Consider the following 24,178-nt stretch of genomic DNA (forward strand, 5'->3'; position numbering starts at 1 on the left):
ACATAAATTCATCTACCTATGAGCAGCTGATATTTGACAAAGGCCCAAAGTCCATTAACTGGGGAAAAGACAGTCTCTTTAACAAATGGTGCTGGCATAACTGGATATCCATCTGCAAAAAACTGAAACAAGACCCATACCTCTCACCATGCACAAAAACTAACTCAACATGGATCAAAGACCTAAATAGAAAATCTAAAATGATAAAGATCATGGAAGAAAAAATAAAGAAAACACTAGGAGCCCTAATACATGGCATAAACAGAATACAAAACATAACTAACAATGCACAAACACCAACAGAGAAACACAATAACTAGGAGCTCCTAAAACTCAAACACTTATGCTAGTCAAAAGACTTCACCAAAGGAGTAAAAAGACAACCTACAGACTGGGAAAAAATTTTTGGCTATGACAAATCTGATCATCGTCTAATCTTTAAAATCTACAAGATACTGTAAAACCTCAACAACAAAAAGACAAATGACGCAATTTAAAAAATGGGCAAAGGATATGAACAGGTGCTTCACTAAAGAAGACATTCAGGCGGCTAATAGACACATGAGGAAATGTTCAAAATCATTAGCTACTAGAGAAATGCAAATCAAAACTATAATGAGATACCATCTCACCCCCACAAGGCTACTAGCATTAATCCAAAAAACACCATAAATGTTGGAGAGGCTGTGGAGAGACTGGAACACTTACATACTGTTGATGGGACTCTAAAATGGTACAACCACTTTGGAAATTGATTTGGCACTTCCTTAAAAAGCTAGAAATAGAAGTACCATACAATCCAGCAATCCCATCCTTGGAATATATCCTAGAGAAATAAGAGCCATCACATGAATAGATATATGCACACCCATGCTCATTGCAGCACTGTTTACAATAGCAGAAAGATGGAAACAACCTAGGTGCCCATCAATGGACGAATGGATAAACAAATTATGGTATATCCACACAATGGAATACTAAGCAATAATAAAGAACCAGATGAATCAGCAAAACGTCTCATAACATGGATGAATCTGGAGAACATCATGCTGAGTGAAATTAGTCGCGAAAGAACAAATATTGTATGAGATCACTATTATAAGAACTCAAGGAAAAGTTTAAACACAGAAGAAAATATTCATTGATGGTTACGAGGGTGAGGAGGGAGGTAGGGCGGTATTCACTAACTAGATAGCAGACAATAATTATCTTAGGTGAAGAGAAGACAACACACAATACAGGGGAAGTCAGCACCCTTTCCTTCATGTTAGACTGAAGCATATTTGGCAACAGAACTTTCAACTCGTTTTCGAACCGCAGCTGTAATCACAGTATTTATTCTCTCATTAATTCGAATCCTTTTAAATGAACTAATTTGGAAAATATTTAATTGAAAAACTTTGTTTGCTTTTACATCTAGGTAAATTAAATAGATTTATAATTCTATAGCCCAGAAGGCAGGTTGTCATTTATTGAGTTTGTCCTCTGTGTGGAACATTTCTAACAGTACAAAAAAGTGGTATTTTATTGTTTTCATAGTCATTTTGTGTTTTATCACTACTGAGTGATTTATATATGCTGACAGAAAATATTACTGTATCATGTTCATTTAAGAAATAAAGTGCTCTCCATTTTTTGGACAACTTTTTCATTTGGTTAATTAAGAACATTTCTTATGAGAGACCTCCTCAGGTTAGATTTAAATATTAATACTCAGAAAAGGCCCATAAGCTATAAAATTTACTTTTGTTGTTTAGGTTTTTCTGCACCGCCCCCCAACCTTTGTCCCAATATTACTTATTCTTAGTGTACACACAGTCTAGGGCCCTTTTCCAAAAAAAAAAAAAAAAAAGGTAACCATTATCATAAATTTGGAATAGAACTTTCCAGTACTTTTTTGTAATTTTAAGTAGTAGGCTCATGAATAACACAGAATATTGATTTTTTTCGTTTAAAATGTACATAAATGATACCCTTTCTACACTTGTTTTCTTCACTCAGGATTATTCTTGAGTTCTGTTAAATCAAAAACTTGGCTATACTATTTTATTAGGTTTTTTTTTTCCCCCCAAAGAATCAACTCCATTTTTAAATCTATTTTATTGTTTCTTTGTGTTCTATCTTATTCACATAAGTAGTTGTCTCCTCTTCTGTCAGATACCTGTATAACTACAGTAGCTTTTGCGTTTGTGGAATATTTGTCTTTTAGGTCACTTTTAAACACTCTACATACTGGATACCTACATCTGTATCTTTAGATATTTTTCTTGTGAACAACAGCATGGTTTAATTTTTTATTTTTGACTGGCATTTTAATTCCATCTCATTTTCATATATCAAAATTATTCATGTTTATTGATGATTGCTTACATTTATCCATACATATACCAACAGTATGCTCATTAAAACTTACCGCATCTTACTCTTTCCCATGGAAAATTCTGAACTCTATTTTCTTTTTCCTAAAGTACAGCCTTTAGTATAAGAATTTTAGAATGTCTCTCAATGTGAAACTGCAAGTAAATATTCTGCAAATATCTTGGTTTGCCATCACTCTTGAATATGGGGTATAAACTCTAACCACCAAATCCACATACAGCACTAGCTCATGATGCCAAATTCTCAGTTGGGTAACACATTCTAAATTGATGGTTATTTTTCAACAGAACTTTGAATGTTGCATGCCACTGAGTTCTGACCTATAGTTTTACTGTTGAGAATTCTCATATTGTTTCTTTGTAAGCATTCTGGCTTTTCCCTCTGCTTGCTTTTAAAATGGCCTATTTATCTTTGATGTTATGTAATGTCACTACAGTATATCCAGCTATGGATGTGAAACTAATTGTCCTTTATGAATCTGTAAATTCAGTTTTTTCATTAATTCTAAAAAACTTAAGCCAATAGCCCTTCAAATATTCCCATTCTCCAATTCATCTGTTCTGTCTTTCCTGGAAATCCTATTCAGTATATGCTGAAACTTCTTATATAATCCCCTAGGTCTCTTAACTTCTCTTTTGTATTTCCTTATCTTTATCTTTCTCTGCTATATTTCTGAGTAATTTCCTCAGATCTATGATCCAATTTATTAATTTTCTCTTCGGCAGTATCTTATCTGCAGTTTAATCAATTCACTGTTTTAAAGTCAATTATTATATTTTTTCATTTCTAGAAGTTCTTTTTGAGTTTTTTCAAATCTTCATGGACTTTTTGCATATCTTATTCTTGGGGATTTGACTTATTCTTTTGTATTTTAAACTATTTTAAATTAAATTTAGTGGTTAACTTTATAGACTCTGTCACTCTGAAGTTCTTAAGGGAGTCTAATTCCACTGTTTACTGTATCTGCAGACTCTTATTCATGGTGGATTGTTTCCATATGTGCTCTGCAATTTCTGACTATGAGCTAGTCTTTGGTAGCAAGATATCACTCCCTGTAAGATTTCACTGTGACCTGATCTGAGAAATCATCCCCCGAGACCAATTTTTGTTAACTTCTCAGCTTGGGGATCTTCAGACTATGCACAGGATATAAATTCTAATACTCAAATCCATATGAAGCACGAGTTCATGATGCTGAATTCTCAAAAGAGGTCTTCTTTTGTTGGTTTGTTTGTTTTCCTTCTTTTTCCACGGCCCAAGCAGATATAAGCAAACTTCCTTACTATATCCTGCTGGTGAATTTTTCCTCCATAGTCTTTAGTGGGTTTTAATTAACCTGTATTTTATATATGATTATACATTAATAAGGGACTTAGAAAAACAACTACTCTAAGATATTTGCTACCTATCATGGCTACATTAGCATCTAGTTGTAAAATTAGTCATATTTTGTTACTGAGAGCTACTTCCTTATTTAGCTTTACAACATAATCTCTAGGAAAACAACAATCTAATTTAATGATCATCTAATCCATCTTAATGTACCTACTATACTACTTGTGGGATAAACAAATTTAGAAGACAAAGGATTGACAGAGTTAAATATTTTACCCCAATCCACGAATCATAAGCTTCTCTTCTTCTTTGCCCATCCTGACACTCAGCAAAGAGCGAATCTGACCAAGAGATGCCAGCAGGTTGATGGTATCCTCCACAGAGACACTGTTTATGGTGTAGGTCTTTGGCAGAGCCCGGACCAGACCCCCAATGCCATCGTACTGTCGATGGAGCAGCACAAACATGGCCCTCACCAACTCAGGGTCTTCAATGACAGACTCCTGAGCCCATCGGACCATAGTCTCAGAAATCAACTGCTGAAGAGTGGCTGTGAGGTCATTATGGATTGTTCATAAAAAAGGAAAATAATAAGAGAAGACAAATTAGTTGGACATTTTAACTATATATTCCATATACCCAAACTGGTATCTATATCTGTACTAGGAATATTCTTTTAACAAAATAAATTTCATTCAAACATTACATCAGTCAGGGACACGCAAGGATAAAAATACTCAACCCTTTCTTTAAAAACCATCATTATAGTTAAAGAACTTAAGCTGCTTTAAAATTATAATCACTTTTACAAAACTACTGGTGGCAGTCCATAAATAACTGAAAGAATGACAATTTATATGAGATGCCATCTTCCTTGTATTTGCTTAGATCCATTATATTCTTCCCAGAGGGTCTAACATACACATCTTTAAAGAGATCAGTTATGGACATGAAAGGTTATCTGTTTATTTAATTTTCTCCTCAGTTGAATCCTTTTCAATAGTGACTACAATTTTTACTTAAATTTGGATCTCTAATGTTCACTTAAAATATCTTCTTAGACTGTGAAGGAGTATTAAAGTGAAAAAATATTTTATTCACAGAAGATTACTTACAATGTAACGTGTAATGCAGTGCTCTTAATAGCAATAAAAACTTCCAAAACTCTTAAAATAACTAACAAAATTACAAAATCTAAGGGGGATTGATGTGACCGGTTCATGCACACAAAACCAAATCCATTGTTGTCAATTCTGACTCATAGCGACCCTACAGGACAGAGTAGAACTTCCCCAGAGAGTTTCCAAAGAGCAGCTGGTGGATTCGAATTGCAGACCTTTTGGTTAGCAGCTGAGCTCTTACCACTGCAGTGAGTACTTAATCCCTATCATCAATATACTGGCTTATTTTCAAAAGAAGCCATTCAATTTGCATCTATATGTTATTTAAGAGAAAAAAAACAAGCTACCAATTTTAACCAAATACAAAATGAAGATAAAATACCAGTATACTTCTATATGTGTCGAAACTGTGGTGTAATTTTTAATATGTCAAGATCATGTACCTGATAATAACAAAAAGTGATTCATAAGAAACTTTAAGCTCCAATTTTGAAGAAAACTTGACTCAAATTTGACTGTGATACTGAAGAACAAATTAAGGGGTAGTTGTATGGATAATGATTTTCAACTGCAAGTTGAAATCAGTGGTGTCTCCAAATTGAGATAATAAGTAGGTCATATCTCACAGACTGACTTCTTGAGCCCCTTCTGGACCAGTGTACCACCACCCAGCCAAGGAGACACTCCCAACCAGAGTGTGCTTCTTTGCTTTCTCGAAGCAGCAGCCATTACTCTCCAGTTAAACAGGACATGGATGAACCGGAAGTGCATAACACTTCAGAAAATATTTTAGAACCAAAACATAGTTACAGATGATAGCTACTTAAACATTAAGAAAAAGTTTCATTTGATGCGGGGATTATTGGAAAAGCAGCAAAATAATATTTAGATGTGATAAAGTTAAATTACTCCCTTTATACTTTCTCTCAACAGTTCGTCTTTGATCAAATATCTAAATTTTTAGTTCTCTAAGAAGCCCCATCCACCTTTCTAATGCTGCAATCTCTCAATCTGTTACTAGGAATATTGTGTGATCTTATGATCTACTTCTGGCAGGTATAAGCATCTACTTAAGTATCTGATGCTTGGAAGTTGCAAACTCAATTATCTCACTGGGTCATCGAGGATAATATTCATTCAATATTCATTCATTCAAAACTGCTGGAAAAATTTCAGCAGTTGAGTCATTTTGCCAGTGCCACTGCATACTGCTTACAGGACTTCTTGGAGTTACTCTGAATTGGTTTTTCTGCTTGTTTCTTCTTCAGGTAGGTCACCTTTTCTACCAGGGACAGCAGGCGCCCTCTAATTGTTAGATCATTGTTTCCATCTAAAGAACCATCTTCATCCAGCTCAATTCCTAGTACAAAAAAAGGAGAGACAAAGCAAATAAAGTATATAAAAATATATTTGGGGTCCACAAGAAAGCTATTGGAGCTAATAATTTAGCAAAGTGGCAGAGTACAAGTTTAACACACAAAAAATCAGTTGGGTTTCTATAAGTCAGGAATGAGCAAGCTGAAAAGGAAATTAAGGAAACAATTCCACTTACAATATCATTTAAAAAATTGAAGTACCTAAGGATAAATTTAATGAGGAAAGTAAAGGACTTATATACTAAAAACTATAAAACATTACTAAAAGAAATTAAAGATGGCCTAAATAAATGCAAGGACATTCAGTGTTCATGGAATAGAAGGCTTAATATTGTTAAGATGTCAATACTACCCAAAGCAAACTATAAATTCAATGCAATCCCCATCAAAGTTCCAACAGCCTTCTTTACAGAAATGGAAAAGCCAATCCTCAAATTTATGTGGAACAACAAGGGGCCCCAAATAGCCAATGTAATCTTTAAAAAGAAGAATAAAGTAGGAGGACTCACAATTCCTCATTTCAAAACATACTATAAAGCTATAGTAATCAAAATGGCCTGGTACTTGTATAGCCATATAGAGCAATGGAATAGAATTGAGAGTTTAGAAATAAACCTATACATCTATGGTAAACTGATTTTTGACAAGGGTATTAAGTCCATTCAATAGGGAAAGAACAGTCTCTTTAATAAATGGTATTGGGAAAACTGGATTTCCACAAGTAACAGAATGAAGCTGGATCCATATTTCACATGACATATAGGAACTAATTCAAAATGGATTAAGGACCTAAATGTGTGAATTAAAACCCATAAAATTCTTAGAAGAAAATATAGGAGTATGGCTTCAGGACCTAGTTTTAAATAATGGATTTTTAAATTTGACAACAAAGGCCACCAAAAGCAAGAGCAGCAAAAGATAAAATAGATATGTGACTTCATAAAAATTTTTTTTTAAAAATTTGTTCACCAAAAGATTTTATCAACAAAGTGAAGAGGCAAACTACAGGTTCAGAGGAAATTTTGGGGAGCCATATATCTGATATGGGTTTAATACCAAGAATATATAAAGAATTCCTACAATTTAAGACAAAACAGTCCAATCGAAAAACGGGCAAAGGATTGAATAGACATTTCACCAGAGAAGATATACAAATGGTCAGCAAGCATATAAAACGATGCTCAGTGTTATTAGTTGTTGTTGCTGTATGTCGGCGCATCGATTCTAACTCCCAGTGACCCTACATGACAGAGTAGAAATGTCCTATAGGGTTTCCTAGGCTGTAATCTACAGAAGCAGATTGTCAGGAGAGGAAAATCAAAACAACAATGGTATACCACCTTACTCCCACTAGAATGACAATGATAAAAAAAAATGGAAAATAACAGGTATTGGTGAGGATGTGGAGAAACTGGAACCCTCATCCATTGCTGGTGGGAATGGAAAATGGTATAGCTGCTGTGGAAGACAGTAAGGAAGTTCCTCAAAAAGTTAAACACAGAACTACTATATGATCCATCAATTCCAATCCTAGGCATATACCCAAAATAATTGAAAGTAGGAACACAAACAGAAACCTGTACACCAATGTACACTGCAGCACTATTCACAATAACCAAAAAGTTGAACCAACCCAAGTGTCCATCAACAGATGAATGGTTAAACAAAATGTGATATAGTCATACAATGGAATATTACTCAGCCATAAAGAGAAACAAAATCCTGACACATACCACAACATGGATGAACCTTGCAAACATTATGCTGAGTGAAATAAGATGATCGCCAATGGACAAATATTGTAAAGATCCTACTTACATGAAATAGGCAAATGTTTAGAAATCAAAGCTTATAAGTGGCTACCAGGGATGGGAGGGAGGGAGAAATGGGAGTCTTTTCTTAGGTGGTACTGAGTTTCTGTTAACGGTGGTGAAATGATTTGGAAAAGGATAGTGGTGATGGTGGCACAACATGATGAATGTAACCAATGGCACTGAACTGTACGTGTAAAAATTGTTGAATTGGCAAATGTTTTGTTATATATATTTTTACCACAATAAAAAAAATACATTTAAAGGAAATAATTCCAAGGCCTAGCAATTTTTTCCATTCATAGCTTATAGCACTGCTTCTATGTTTAAATATTAGACAATATCGAGCTAAGCAATCTTGCCTACTAGCAATCACAAATAAGATTCACTCATAGTGTTTTTTGTTTCACTTTCTTTTTTTCCTCTGTTCCTGTGGGATCAGGGTTATCAGCAGCCAAAACAAAATACAAAACTGACCAGAGACCAAAAGGACTCTCTTAGAATCCAAGATTAATTCTGCTACTTGGGCTGGCCTTCAACATCTCTGGAAATCGGGCACTGTCTGCCTAGACCTATGGTCCTGTCCTGCCTACAAACTTCCCTGGACTTTTTCCTCCTCGCTTGCCTCCCAAAAATGTCAATGATATTTTGATAAGTTGAGATAACACAGAAAACAGGCACAAGTAGGTACTCTAAATCAGGAAATGTTTTTTGTATGAAGCAATAATTCTACCATTTTAGAGTATTTCTTTATTTATAGTATATAAAACCAAACCAAACCCGTTGCCGTTGAGTTGACTCCAACTCATGGTGACCCTATAGGACAGATGAGAACTGCCCCATAGGGTTTCCAAGGAGCGGCTGGTGGATTCATACTGCCAACTTTTTGGTTAGCAGCCATGGCTCTTAACCACTGCACCAGCAGGGCTCCATTCATAGCATAAAAACCCATTGCTGTTGAGTCAATTCTGACTCATAGCGACCCTACAGGACAGAAGAGAACTGCCCCATAGGGTTTCCAAGGAGTGGCTGGTGGATTCGAACTGCTGACCTTTTGGTTAGCAGCCAAATGCTTAACCACTGCACCACCAGGGCTCCATTCATAGTATATACATACTATAATTTTCTGGTAGTCATTTAGGGATTATTCATTCATAAGCTGAATTAATATGCAAGATACTGTTCTTATTGTCTTCATTAAAACAAAATGAAATCATACCACTAGTGATATATAGAAATAGATAGAGATAACACTTAAGAAATGGCTAATTCCTTTTCTTTCACTGAATCACAGACCTTACCCATACCACTGCATAAAGGAAGAAAGAACTAAACCCAGAAACCTAATCATTCTATTTTAAAAGGACTCAGAACAAAAGGAGCGTGAATTCCCTTAACAGATTTTGACTATTAATATATAAGTATAAAATTAAAAAGACATATGGTGGTTTCCTTAGGCCATTCCTAAAAAGCAGTTCTTCAACCAGTTTAAATACAACTGTTTGTGATCAAATTGCTTTAGACTGAAGCAACCTAACCTCTCTACGAAAATCACCAGGCTACATGCTTCCATCCTCCTTCCATCTTCCTGTCAATGTGGGAATGAGGGAAAAGAGAGAAGGAGTTTCTGTCATCTTCTGCTCGAACTTACTGTCTTTCGGATCTTCTCTCTACCCATAACGGTTTCCCACATAGGAATGGTTTACCATTTTGCCATAATGTATGTTCTGATATGAACTCGTAATAGGTACTGTGTATATTTCTGAGCCCGTTCACATATACTCTTAATTTTGTATCAATGAATATGCATTAAACATATACATTTAATTAGAGTAGTAAATCAAGAATACTTTACCACAATGTGTCATCAGATCTTCATGAAAATCCAAGAGTTGGTCTCTGATTTCTTCAGGACATGGACATTCACTTTTGTCATCCTTAAAATTGAGAAGCATATTGATCTGAAAGTTTGGAAAAATGAGAAAGAGGAAAAACAAAGTTGAAAAGACAGGTAAATTCAGGAATGGTACAGCAAAGGTCTTAGATTTCCATGATGCGTAAGTTAATTTCTATACTTTATTGACTGTTTTAAAGAAATCTTTTTGAGAATGCAGATGCAAAGGAAAAGAAATATATAAATACAATTAAAGAGTAATATTAGTGGACAACTATGCTGTCGCTAATGTGTCAATTAAACAAAAGGGGGAAACTTTCAGTTGTTTTAGTTTAGACACCATGATATTAAATTTATGAATAAAGAAAAGAGGGTCTTTTCTTGGCCTGTAATTTTCCTTTGGGAAACAATCGTAAGTTTTTTGTTTTTTTTTTTAGAGTTTTTTTTAATGTGATTTTTTAAATTAAATGTTTATTTTGAGATAATTGTAGATTCATATGCTGTTGTAAGAAATAATAGAGATCCTATGTACCCTTTATCCAGCTTCCCTAATGGTAACATCTTATAAATCTTTAGTACAATATCACAAGAACATTGACCTTGACAGAGTCAAAACCAAAAACAATTCCATCAGCAGCAGTATCCCTCCCGTTTGCCCTTTCATAGTCACGCACACTTCTTTCCCACCCGCCCCTTAACTCCTGACAACCACTAGTCTGTTCTCTATAATTTTGTCATTTCAAGAATCTTATATAAATGAAGTTACCTTCTGGAACTGGCTTTTTTCACTCAGCATAATTTTCTAGAGATTGCTGTGTGTATTAATAGTTCATTGCTTTGTATTGTATGGGAGTACCATAGCTTCTTTAACATTCACCCGTTGAAAATTGTTTGCTCTTACAAATAAAGCTGCTATGAACATTTTTGTATAGGTTTTTAGGCGGGCATTAAGTTTTCATTTTTCTATGATAAATATCCAGGAGTACAATTGCTGGGCTATACGGCAGTTGCATGTTTAGTTTGTTAAGAAACAACCAAAACTATTTTCCAGATTGGCTGTAGTATCTACATTTAAACCAGCAATATGTGAGTGATCCAGAAGACTCATGTCCCCAGAATAGCTTATGTTCTGCTTCAGGCATATGACCTAGGTTCTGCTGCACTCTAGAGACCTGTATTTAGAGGTGAGTAACAAGAGGAAGAGCCACAAACAGGGTGATCAATCTCTGGCAAGCCAGGTGGTAGGGGCACTTGGTTCTTCTAGGGATAAAATAGAAAGGTTCTAGCATCTAGTCCTACGAACCAAGGGTTCCTGTGCTGTGCTGTGTTGGCTAGAGAAGACCCCACTCTGTGGTTGGGTATTTTTCCTATCTGCAGAGCTTCAGAACTGGCCCACTGACCCTCCCAAAGGGGCTTCGACATAACCAAATATCTTTTAATAAGTCCTTCTTTGGGTAAACTAGCCAAATGATTCTTCTGATGAAACTATGAATAATGAAATCAACTTGGCTAGTTTAGGCAGAAGAAGGAAAGTCTTGTAAGATATGCTACACGTGATATAATTTTTGTAATATGCGAATCTTGAATGAACTAAAGATCAAAATGAAAAATAAGAATTTTAATTTCATTCTTGTACCTGCTCTTGAGGTGGGGATCTAAATTCCTTGGTTTTCCTGGCTGTGAGCGCAGCTGACATGTTTAAGGCTTGCATAACTTCATTATATCGGAAGCGTTGATTGTCTTGAAGCTTAGCTACAAAGTCATCTGAAAAGGCTACAATGGCTTCTATCCGGTGCCGGACCTGGCAGTCACAAAGGTACTGAAGCAGCAGGCACATCTAAGAAGATCAAAAAGTCACCAAATTTGATTTCTGAATCCTTAAATAGTTAATATATTTCAAATAATAATCCATGGTACATGTGCTTAGTTGCCTACTTCTCTCCAATACAAACAGAATCCTGATTTTGTGTAGGCAACAATGTGCTCAGTCCCAGGGGATAAAATATAATTTGTCTAAGCCAAACATGGCAAATACATTTTCCTTTGGTGGACTCTTAGTTTACCAGCCTCCTTTGCAGCTACAGATGCTATGGCCAGTGAGATATATATGGAGAAGTTGGCTAGGGGTCTTCTGGGAAAGATTTTCCATCATGAATAACAGAATAGAATACCTTCCTTTCAAAATGAGTATAACTGGGTAATGGTATTACTGGAAGAAAGAATGAGGCAAAACCCCTTAGTATGCAAATCACACGCAGAGGATCACAGAGCAGAAAGATATTAACAGCTGGGTTTCTGATGACACCATTGATTTACTGTACTAATTCTGGAACTATCTACCTCTAGACTACTTATGTAAGTTAATTAAATATTTTTATTGCTATTTATTAAATCGTTAGCTGGGTATTCTCTTACTGGCAGCCAAAAGGATTTATAACTGACATAGTACTTTAATTGAAACATGCCTATCAGAAAATTCTCTCCCCAAGATTAGAAAAACATTTAAATACTGTAATAGAAACACAGAGTAGTGCCAAAGAGAACTCTCAAAAACCTGTATGTCACCATCTACAATATAACCAATTTATGTCGACGCTGTCTATGAAAATGCCCTTGACTCCACCTACCTCTCTCCATTGCTTTTGCCCCCATTCTGGCGTAAATGCTGTTCTATTGGGTCTAGGCCAGTGCAATAGCCTCCTGACAAACTAGACTCTGCACCCATTCTCTTTCCCCCTCTCATCTATTTTTTCCCACAGCAGCTAGGCTGAGCTTTTTAGAATAAAATTCTTCAGTGGTTTTAGTCACACGTAAAATTCAAAATCGATTACCTGGCTGGTTTCAGAAAACAGGCTTGATTCCACATGAACTACCCTCTGCTTAATTCCCCAGTATTACCACCCCCGACTCCCTAGCTCATTAAGCTGCAACCATACTGACCTTTTCCTGTCTCTGGACCATTTGCCAGGCTGGTTCAGCTACTGAACTCCATCTCGAATCCAACCTCACCTTAAAATTCACCAATTCAGAGGAGTCTTCCCTAACCTTTCTCAGAGTAATCTAATTTTAAATTTTCTTTCTTCTAGTAATTCATTTTTTTTCCTTCAGAGCATTTAATGCCATTAGCAACAAGATATATTTAAGAAATACAGAAATAAGTATATATTTCTCCAAGAGACTGTGAGCTTCTGGAAGGCAGGGACCTCTTCTGTTTCTTTCATCTAGCACCAAGGGGCTAGCAGAGAGTAAGACCTCAACCATTGTGGACTAAAGGAATGAAGAGTGAGAAAACATGTCAATGGTGCAACTTTCTCAAACTGTCTCCAGCGAATGAAAGAGGTGTTACAACAGGACCTCTTCGGTTTATCTTTGATTTCTTAGGAACACACTTGCAGGCAGTAAAATCTTGCTATTTGAGAATGGGCACATGTATTGGTGTATGAGTATTCCAAACACAGGTTGGTGGGAGTGGAGGTGGGGTTTGAAAATGGGTATTTAATGGGAGACAAAAATGATTTGCACTCAACTGCTAACCTAAAGGTCAGTGGTTCAAACTCAGCCAGCATCGCTATAGAAGAAAGGCATAGCAATCTGCCTCAGACAAGATTATAGCAAAGAAAACCCTACAGAACACTCTGCAACATATGTGGTTGTCATGAGTCGGAATCAACTTGATGGCAACTAACAACATGCTTTGCATTTCATGCATTCCAACATAATTGATACTGTAGGTGAAATGTATCTGCAGAAACAGGAAGGGAGATACAAGGAAACTGCTAATGAATAGGAGAGAGAACAGCTGGTGGGACAAAAGCCCACCTCCTCTGCTCTTTTCAGACGCACGCCCGCGCGAACACACACAAACACACACACACACACACACACCTTTACAAACAGGCACCTGCCGTACATGTGGATGTCTATGACAGATAAACATATCTGACCAAGGTAAGCAACATGACAAAAATACTAAATTTAGCATCTTTTGTCTATTGTCAACTGACTCAACTGAAAAATCCGTTAATTCCATTCTAAATGCAAGCAAATCAGACTGGCACTTCTTAAAGAACAAGAGGAAGTTAGTTTTATGAAGAACTACCATTATACAGGAACACAAACACATGCAAAAAAAGACAAAGTTAAAATTCAGTACCTTAGTACTTAGCGATTCTGAAATGCAGTAGTATCTTTTTTCTGATTACCTGCAGTTTAACTGGCTCTGGCAGTTTCATGTGGAGCAGGCCTTCCTTCGGCCTTTTACCGCCTTTGGCTTCTTCCTCCCCAGCTCCTTCCAGCTTCGAGTCTTCCATGCTGAGCTCCTTCTCCAGCACCACACTGTCCTCCTCTGGCGTGGCAGCTTCCTTAAATACACTGGGCTCAATTAACTGCAGAATGTGCTTCAAGTCGTCATTGTGGAAGATGCCCATGATGAGCAGGGTATAGAAAAGCTTGATGAGAGGTACAAAGAGGAATTCAGTGGTCCCCCCAACCGGGTCCCGGGCATGAAGGCTGCTCTCTTTCACTGCTTCTGTCAGCATCTGGATGGTTTTGGCCTTTAGGATATCTAGGGGGAACTCTGGACTATACTGGTAGCATTCATTACTAATGCTCACAAAACTAGGGGAGGAAAACTGCATCCGCGGCCTGAGGGAGGTGCTAAGGCCGATCCCTGGGAGACCGTGCTTTTTGTTCTCATCAGGGAAGAGGGTAATACTCTTGGTTTCTTCCGTCATGGGAACGATGAATTCATTGTTCATCATAAGCCTGGCAGTGGCGTAGGAGCTAAGGTGGATGTCGATCAGCAGGTCATAGAAGCCTGCACGCAGCAAGCCAGGCATGTACTTGTTCTCGATGGCGTAGAGGAGCTGAGGCTCATCCACGTGGCTGCACAGGGCGTGGGCCACCCGGTGGTTCCCCAGAGCACAGACCGCTGAGTAGAGGCGGAGAGTGTGATAGTGGAACTTCAGCAGTTCCTCTTGCTCCGTCAATTCTAATATGTCCACAGATCTGTAGAAGGGAAAAGGACATTGGTAGCAAGATTAAGCATGAATTATTATTTTTTTAATCTGCATCTAAGAAGTCTAAGTATGTCATCTACATATTTCAAAAGGTTACTGAAGCAGACACTATTAATGACATTTTCCACTTGGCAAAATAAAGGAGAGCCTCAAGTTTTTATTGGGAGTCAGAATTTACACCCGATTCTTAATTTGTTTTTTTTGCCCCCAGCACATATCCTGCCCTTTCAACCCATAAACCCCCAAATTATGGCCAGATTATGCCTAAAGGCATTACTTTTTGAGCAGAGTTCAATTTTAAGAACACGTAGTTCCAAGACTGGAGGACTCCCTGAGACTGTTGCCCTGAGATACTCTTTAAACCTTGAACAAAAACTATTCCATGAGGTCATATTTCAGCAAAATAACAGAGTGGCTTATAAAATAAATATCATCCATGAGTACTGTGTTCCTTTAAAAAATCATCTACATGAGACCAACATTTACTCAAAAGCAAAGACAAGAAAGCAAGGCGGCAGGGAAATTAGATTACTGGAAACAGAACAACCAGAACAGAAATAATGAGAAAGTTGACACACTGTGAAAAATGCAATAGATGTCACTGAACAAATTGTGTAGAAATTATTAAACAGAACCTAATTTACTGTATAAATTTTCATCAAAAACACAATAAAATATTTAATTATGAAAAAAAAGAACACATAGTTCCTTTACATGTACACGTATTTGTTGCTGAGATTTTTCAACATATGTAGGTATGCTATCATCCTGCCCATGTCTGTTTTCATTATCTATGCTCTCCAAGTCACAGGTATTCTATTCAAAGTCACTGTGCCTTGATGGTGCAGAATTCTTCCAGAGCCCACTTCCCAATTCTCAGAATCAGAAGCTTCATGTATTAAAAACTAAAAGCAAGTGGTTATGCACTCCATGCCCCACCTAGGCTTCCAGGAAATCACACAACTGCTGGGCCCTACTGCTAGCACAACAGTTCTTGGAAAGGAATAACTGAGCAAGGCTCCACCATAAAGCATAGTAGGTGATGACTCATGTCTTGGTTGGGCTCTTATATCTTCCAAGAGGACTATTACTCTACCCCTGAGCCTGGATGATGGTTACAACATATACATCTGTTTATAATAGCAACACAGAATATCTGAGGTCCCTGTGTGGCAGCAACGGTTGAGCACTCAACTACTAGCCAAAAGGCTGACAGTTCAAATGCACCGAGAGATGCCTTAGAAGACAGGCCTGGCAATTTTCTTCTGAAATGTCCTGGCCTTGAAAATTCTATGGAGCAGTTCTACTCTGAACACGTGGGGTCGCATGAGTCAGAATCGACTTGACAGTAACTAGCAACAACAAAGTTCTTATTAGAGAATATAACCAAGTCTACTGTCTAATCACTCTCAAAATGTTAGTCACTAGAAATAACATATAAGAACCCTACAATCTACATTGCTGCTGCCTCTCCCAATACACCCACCCCTATTTTTTACTTGATGACACCATGTTCTTCTCTTTAAAACACCTCTCTTCTAGATCAGGCCATGAAGTCTTGAGGGCAAGGGTCAGTGCCAGGAACGTTGTAGGCACTAACACATATCTACAGAATGAATGAACGTAAAAAATCTGAAGGATCTGTAGTCCATATATTTCTCTACATCTCATAAACTTCACACTTAGATCAAGGAAAATCAAAGCATATACTTCAATTAATTATTTTGTCTCCCTACACCAACCTATTGTAGAATTATTCATACTTTAATGAACTACAGTTTGAACTAGGGAGTATCAAAATAAATAACTCATTGTTTTATCTGTTATAAGGACGATGCCAAATATATCATATAGTACCTTCTTAGCCCATTATATTACTGTCTACAAATATTCTTTATTCCTTCTTCCCAGCAAATGGAGTAATCTTCCTCACCTTACCTACTTTGGACTAGGCTATGTGACTTGCTTTGGACAATAGAATTTAGGTGGACATAACATCTGTTGCAACCAAAAACAAACTTTTACAGGTCCTGAAAGCTTCAGTTAGCCCTCTTGCACATCGACCCTTTACCATGAAAATTACATGCCCCACTTTGGGGCTGGCCTGCCCTTCATCTTGGGTCTCAGGATGAAAAGGCATGTGGGCCACACCCGCAGTCTAACTTCAACCTGGAGCAGAGCTTCGGTGGACACACAATCTTGTGTAGCAGGAGCAAGAAATAAATGTCTGTTTGCAGGCCACCAAGATTTGGGGGCTGTTTGTTATTTCAGTAAAAGCTAATACAACTCGTTATACCCTTTAACAGTACACAATGGAGAAATGTCTTTCAGATCTCAATATCATTCATTGATTACACAAATATTACTCAGTGCTTAATATGCATTAAGCAGCATGCTAGGCACTGGTGATAGGATCATGAACACTACAGACACTGTTCCTGCCCTCAGGGAGCTTACAGTCTAGCTGAGGAGGGAAATTCCAAAAACAAAGAATAAATTAAATTATAAACTGTGATACATGTTATGAAGAAAACAAGCAGGGTGCTGACAAACATGTAACATCACTTCAAATTTGCCATGTTTTTGGGGCATCAGAGAAAGATTCTTCTCAACCATCAGTTGGTGCTTACCACTAGAATCTAAATTTTGAATCTCAATGGATTTTCTTTGCTAAGAAAAATGGTAAGAGGCATGAAACAAATGAGTGACTTGAGTTACCACCCATGCAGAATGGTGTGGTAGGAAGGACACTGTGTCAATCTTACTCTGGCTTTGTCATTTTTCTGCCCATACCTCCCCTACAACCTGATTCAGTTGACACTTTTGTATGCATTTGGATCTTATATATTTTAGAAAACAGCCTCAAATCCTTTATGATCTTTGTTCAGGGTTAAATTACCCAGCCATTCACACATGATTACATCAAACATTAAATTACAAAAAAAAAGTCAAACCCGTTGCCACCAAGTTGATTCCAACACATGGTGGCTCCACGTGTTACAGAGTAGAATTGTTCCATAGGGTTTCCTTGGCTGTAATCTTTATGGAAAGGAGCCCTGGTGATGCAGTGGTTAAGCGCTCAGCTGCTAAACAAAAGGTTGCCAATTAAATCCACTAGCAAGATGTGGCAGTCTGCTTCCATAAAGATTTACAGCCTTGGAAATCCTATGGGGCAGTTCTACTCCATCCTATTTAAAAAAAAAAACAAAAAAACTTTGCCATCGAGTCAATTCGGACTCATAGCAACCCTATTGAGTTGAACTGCCCCACAGGGTTTCCAAGGAGCACTTGGTGGATTCGAACTGTCCACCTTTTGGTTAGCAGCAGTAGCTTTTAACCACTAACCCCCTCTGTCCTATAGGCTTGCTATAAGTCAGGATTGACTCTATGGCAATGGGTTTCTGGTTTAATCTTTATGGAAGCAGATAGCAAGGCCTTTTTTCCGTGATGCCACTGGGTATATCTGAACTGCCAACTCTTAAGGTTAGTAACTGAGCACAAAGCAGGGACCTTAAACTACAATCTGGAAACTCTCTGCTTATTAGAGAGGAGATATTTTCTATAACAAAGAGAAATTCCTTTCCATCTGCTATGTTTATTTTGGTTGTTGAGTAATGTTTTTTAAACATCATCTAATGCACAATGCAAATAAAACTTTTCTCACTCAAAAAAATAATAATCACAAAATTAAAATAGGGTATAACTATCAACAATTCATTATGAATATGATATCTATTTCATGTAAAAGTATATGTAAATAAACATTCAATACATGAAGAGAACTCAGACGGATTAATTTTTTTGCAATTCTTTTTTAAAAACATCTTTATTAAGAAACAATAAAGTATACAATTCACATATTTAAAGCATATAATTCAATGGTTTTAGTATGTTTAGAGCCGTGTGGCCATAACCACAATCAGCATTTAGAGCGTTTTTATCACTCCAAAAAGAAACCCAATACCCATTAACAGTCACTCCCCATTCCCACTCCACCAGTGGTAGGCAACTACTCATCTACTTTCTCTATATATAGATTTATCTATGCTGGCCTTTCTATGTAAATAGAATCATATAGTACATGGTCTTTTGTGACTGGCCTCTTTCACTTAGTGTAGTGTTTTCAAGGTTCATCCGTGTTGTAGCATGTATCAATTTTACATTCTTTTTTATGGCTGGGCAATAATCCATTGTAGGGATACACCATAATTTATTTATCCATTCATCTGTTGAAGGACATTTGAGTTGTTTGCACTTTTCGGTTATTATGAATAATGCTCCTATGAACAATCATGCACAAGTTTTTGTGTGAAAACGTGTTTTCATTTCTCTTGGATATACACCTAGGAGTGGAATTGCTGGGTCATATGGTAATTCTATATGTAACTTTTTGAGGAACCTCCAAACTGTTTTCCAAAGTACAGGTCAATTTTTTAAAGTATTAAAATAAAAGAAAATGCCAAGTATCTCTAAAGATATTTATGGATTGACACAGCTCCTACAATTGTTTTCAGATTCAAGTAAAGAGTTTAAAATTAAAAAAGGACAACAAATACATTTGCCTTTGCATTGTTTTCAGTCAATGTTTTCACTCAGTTATGGTATGTTGGGAGGAAATTTCTAAAACCTAGAAATTTAGCTCCTAGTGATAATGAGGCTGCTAAAATGAAATATCTGCAATTTAATTGGCTATAATATAGGAACACTGAAAATCATACGCAAAGCCACTTTTTAACACATGTTACACTTTATATTATATTATTACTGCCTGGAATGCATATCAACTTGTTTCCAAAGTCCTCAAAGTATTTTCACAATGTTGTTTCATTAATGTTTCTTAGAATCAGTTTTTCACATCTGTAAAATGAAAGAGTTGAACTAAGTGGTTCCTGTGAGTTCACCTCTGATATCCTACAATTCTGTGATGTTATATTACTCTGTTAAGTTACAAGTCAAACTGCAGGTGTACCTGTCTGGAATTTTATTTGCAGTTGACATCATAAGTAAAACAAGAGTAAATAAAGAAATACCACACTATCACATTCTCTTTAACCATAGTAGAATAATTTTTTTTTTTCACTAATTAGGAACATTCAAACTTGGAACATTCAAAATAATGTCTCTATTTCCAAAATAAATCAGATATTTTTGAAACCTTGTGTTTGTTTTTCTGGCTCCATCCCTGAGCCTCTGAGTGGTAAGCAGTCTGATGCCAAGCACCTCACCCACACATTAAAGGTTACACGGGGCTAACCTGTTCTCCTCTGGGATATGAAGAGACATGAACTGCAGAGGATCCAAACACTGCACCAGCCAGCCTTGGCGTTCACTGATTCGAGAGACATCTACCTTCAGAAACTGATTTGGCATTCTGCTCCAAAGAACGTGTGATAAAAACTGCACATGGAGACGTGGAGGACACTGTGGCACAGGGTTTTTATGCTCACTCTTGAATAATCCAGCTGACAGAGGCATTACATTCTAGATAGGGTGAAGCAGAACTAGAATTAATTTACAGTATCCCTTGGGGATAATAAAGTCATGACTACATTTCTGCACAGAAAAGAGACAATGAAAGTAAGAGACACTATGAGTTAAGCAAAATTAACACAAGAAATAGTATACATTGGGTTGAAAAGTTCCTGAAAGGGCAATCAGAGAAAATATTAAGAAAGGAAATATCTGACACATCAGGGCAGACAAACAGGTCTTGGGACGTTTCTTTCCCATATGCTCTATGGGAAACCAATATGCCCTTGATTGCCCATATGCAACCAAATATCACCATATGCCCCTCATAGATCATCGGCCCTCAAGGTAACATGGTGAGCCTTTAGCTACTCTCAGTGGCAAACTTCCTGAAAGAGAGGTCAAACTCAGTGGTGTCACTGGGGGGGTGCAAGGGTGTGGACCACAACCCTTGACGCTATCAGAGGAGGTGACCCTAAAATGACCACAGGGTCCATGGCGACGGCAGGCAGGCAACGCCGCTGAAAGAGGGACTGCCAAAGCAGTGGCATCACTAGGGTTGGTGTCACCCGTCACGCAGTGCCACTGGGTGGAGAAAAGGGTTTCCGCTTTGGCCAATGGGAGAGGAGAGGAGCCGCAGGGGGCAGGGCCAGGAGGGGTGGGGCCACAAGGGGTGGGGCACGTTCACCAGCCAACCCGCCCATGGTGGGGGGTGGGGGCGGAGGCCCACCATGAGTTACTGCACTGGGTGACACCAACCCAAGTGACGGCACTGGTCCCCATTTGACTTTCATTTGCTGGCCCGTCACCCACCTTATCCTTATCCACTCACTTTAACCAGTAGTATAATGGAGATAGCTCAACAGATAAACCTACCTCCTGAGAAAACAGAATTAATAATGCATTAACTAACACAAATTATTTCTCCTGCATCCGCCTCCATCTTCAAATACGCATCTTCGGCCATCCTTACTTCTCTAAGCCTAAACCAGTTGCCATCCAGCGGACTCCAACTCATGGCGATCCCACGTGTGTCAGAATACAACTGTGCTGCTCCATAGGATTTTCAATGGCTGACTTTTTGGAAGCAGATCGCCAGGCTTTCTTTCAAAGCACCACCAGGTGGACTCAAACCTCCAACCTTTCAGTTAGCAGTCAAGCGCATTAACTGTTTACATCACCTAGGGACTCCTCCTTAAGCCTAGTCTCATTGAAAGAGAGGTCCCTACTTTCCAAAGCTTATTTGTTTATTTATAATCTTCATACTATCCCTGCCTGCTTTTGTGAAAGCATATAAAAATGATTATTATTTCTCCATTATCTGCAATCGCTCCCTCTCCTCTAGAACCTTCTCTACTGCATTCTCTAGACTGTCTCATCCTCAAGCTATTTTCCCGGTCTATTCCATTAATGGGGAGAAAAAAGCCAGGGACTGTTTTAGACACTAAGAATATATCAGTGAACAAAACAGACAAAATCTTTGCTTTCACATAGCTTCCATTTTTCTTGTGGGAGATATAAATAAAATTAATTAAATAGTAAATTAGAGAAAAAAATGTCATAGGGGGAAAAAAACTAGGATGAGGGTGCATAATGGAGGGCAGCAATTATAAATAAGGTGGTCAGGGATTAGGATGGGGTCACTGAGAAGGTGACATTTAAACAGAGTCATAGGGAAAGAATCTTATGGACAAGTGGGGAGGATAAGTCGACACAGTAGAAACAATCAGCACCCAAGGAAGAAGTTTGCCTGCAAGTTTGAAGAAAGCAATAATGAGCCCTGGTGGTGCAACAGTTAATTGCTGGGCTGCTAACGAAAGTGTTGGCAGTTCAAACCCACCTAAGCTTCCATAAAGATTACAGCCAAGATTACAGTAGTTCTGCTCTGTCACATGGAGTTGCTATGAGTCAAAATAGACTCAACAGTACTTAACACCAACGACAGTGAGGCTGGAGTGACACGAAGGAGAGGGGAGAGGTAGGGTATGAAGTCAGAGAGGCAACAGGACTGCTCAGGGACTTGGGGAGCATTATAAGGCTTCTGGCCTATACTCTAAGGGAAACAGGGTTTCCAGAGTTTTGAGCCATGGAATGATATGATCTAATTTACGTTTTAAAGCCATGACAGCCACTCAGATTGTGATATGATGAACAGACATTAGATGGTGTGATGGTTAATTTTATGTGTCAACTTGACTTGGTTATGGTTCTCAGTGGTTTGGGCAAACAGTAATCTAGTTGCCCTCATGGAGTAGTTACATATGATTAAATCAGTTGACCTTAGGTAAAGCAGATTACCTTCTGTAATGTAATCTGATGTGATGTGATGTAAAGACCTCACATCTAACGTAATGTAATACAATCACTTTGCATGTGTAATCTGATATGATATAATCAATCAACCAGTAAAAAAGGGAGTTCCCTAGGGTGTGCTCTGTCTCCAGACTATAAATAGATACTAGGGCAGAACTCTCACTCTTCACTCTGTACTCTTCTCATCAACCCTACGGATCCTGGAACACAAACCTTCAGGAGTCTCCAACTTGTCGTCTGACCTAGAGATTTTGGAGGTGGCTCAGTGGTTAAGAGCTCTGCTGCTAACAAAAAGATCAGCTGCTCCTTGGAAACCCTATGGGGCAGTTCTACTCTGTCCTATAGGGTTGCTATCAGTCGGAATCAACTCGATGACAACGCGTTTGTTTTTATTTTGTCAGCCTCCCACAATCATGTAAGCCAATTCCTTGAAGTAAACATTAATCTCTCTCTATATATGTGTGTGTATACATATATGTATATGCATGTATACATATATGTATGTGCATATATGTATATATATATATATACTTACACACACACATATATAAACCCATTGCCATTGAGTCGATTCCAACTCATAGCAACCCTATAGTAGTTCTACCCAGAGTAGAACTGCCCCATAGTGTTTCCAAGGAGTAGCTGGTGGATTTGAACTGCCAACCTTTTGGTTAGCAGCCAAGCTCTTAGCCACTGCACCACTAGGGCTTCTGTTTCTCTAGAGAACCCTGACTAAAATGGATGAATTAAGGAAAACCAATTAGCAGGCTACTGTAGGCTTGGCAATGTATTTCCAAACAGTCACAGCCACTGAAAACCCTATGGAGCACAGTTCTACTCTGACATACATGGAGTTGCCATCAGTTGGAGGTGACTCCACAGCAATTGGTGGCAATTCAGATGAGAAATGATGGAGATGGAGATCAGGGTTGTCACAGTAGAGATGGTAAGAGGGATCAGAAGGTAGGGGTGAGAGGATTTGCTAATGGATGGGATTGGGATGCTGAGTGCAAGAGTAGGAAGTCAGGATGCCCAAGGTTTTTGGCCTGGCTTAGTGGATTTGTTGTTAACTGAGAGGGTAAAGACTGCAGATCAGGCAGGCTAGGAAGAGGAGTAGTGATGATCAGGAGAATTAAATGTGCAACAGTTATTAGATATCCAAATGGAAATATAAAACAGACAACTGGATACACAGGTCAGGGTTCTGAGAAACTATCACTTCCTTGTCAAATTTTATCAAAAAAGACATCTAAACCTGCTGTCTCTTTTCTCTTACTTTCAATATTGAATTCGCTATAATATGGTGTCGCCCGTCATTTTGCTGAAATTCTTCTGGCAAAGGGCACCAAAGTCTTCCTAATTAACAGAAGCAGTGGATTCCTTTAGTCCTGATTGTATCGGCCTTTCTGTGGCATTTGATATCTGATATTGTTGACTACTCCTGCTTCTGAAAATTTCCTCT

The 24,178-nt window shown here is 37.9% G+C and overlaps 1 protein-coding gene across 1 annotated transcript in view; it reads right to left on the reverse strand.

Moving 5' to 3' along the window:
* RYR2 (ryanodine receptor 2) overlaps positions 1–24,178 on the reverse strand; it is a 529,910-nt gene that overhangs the window by 215,127 nt on the left and 290,605 nt on the right. Inside the window, exons 36-41 of the mRNA XM_023728152.1 lie at positions 20,189–20,415; positions 14,119–14,923; positions 11,553–11,753; positions 9,878–9,983; positions 6,052–6,195; positions 3,991–4,264 (exon numbers count right to left, since the gene is read on the reverse strand). Coding sequence (XP_023583920.1) covers positions 3,991–4,264; positions 6,052–6,195; positions 9,878–9,983; positions 11,553–11,753; positions 14,119–14,923; positions 20,189–20,415 — 1,757 coding nt within the window. The remainder of the gene's footprint in view (positions 1–3,990; positions 4,265–6,051; positions 6,196–9,877; positions 9,984–11,552; positions 11,754–14,118; positions 14,924–20,188; positions 20,416–24,178) is intronic.

Source organism: Trichechus manatus, unplaced genomic scaffold (genome assembly GCF_000243295.1).
Source record: "Trichechus manatus latirostris isolate Lorelei unplaced genomic scaffold, TriManLat1.0 scaffold00021, whole genome shotgun sequence".
Taxonomy (NCBI): Eukaryota; Metazoa; Chordata; class Mammalia; order Sirenia; family Trichechidae; genus Trichechus; species Trichechus manatus.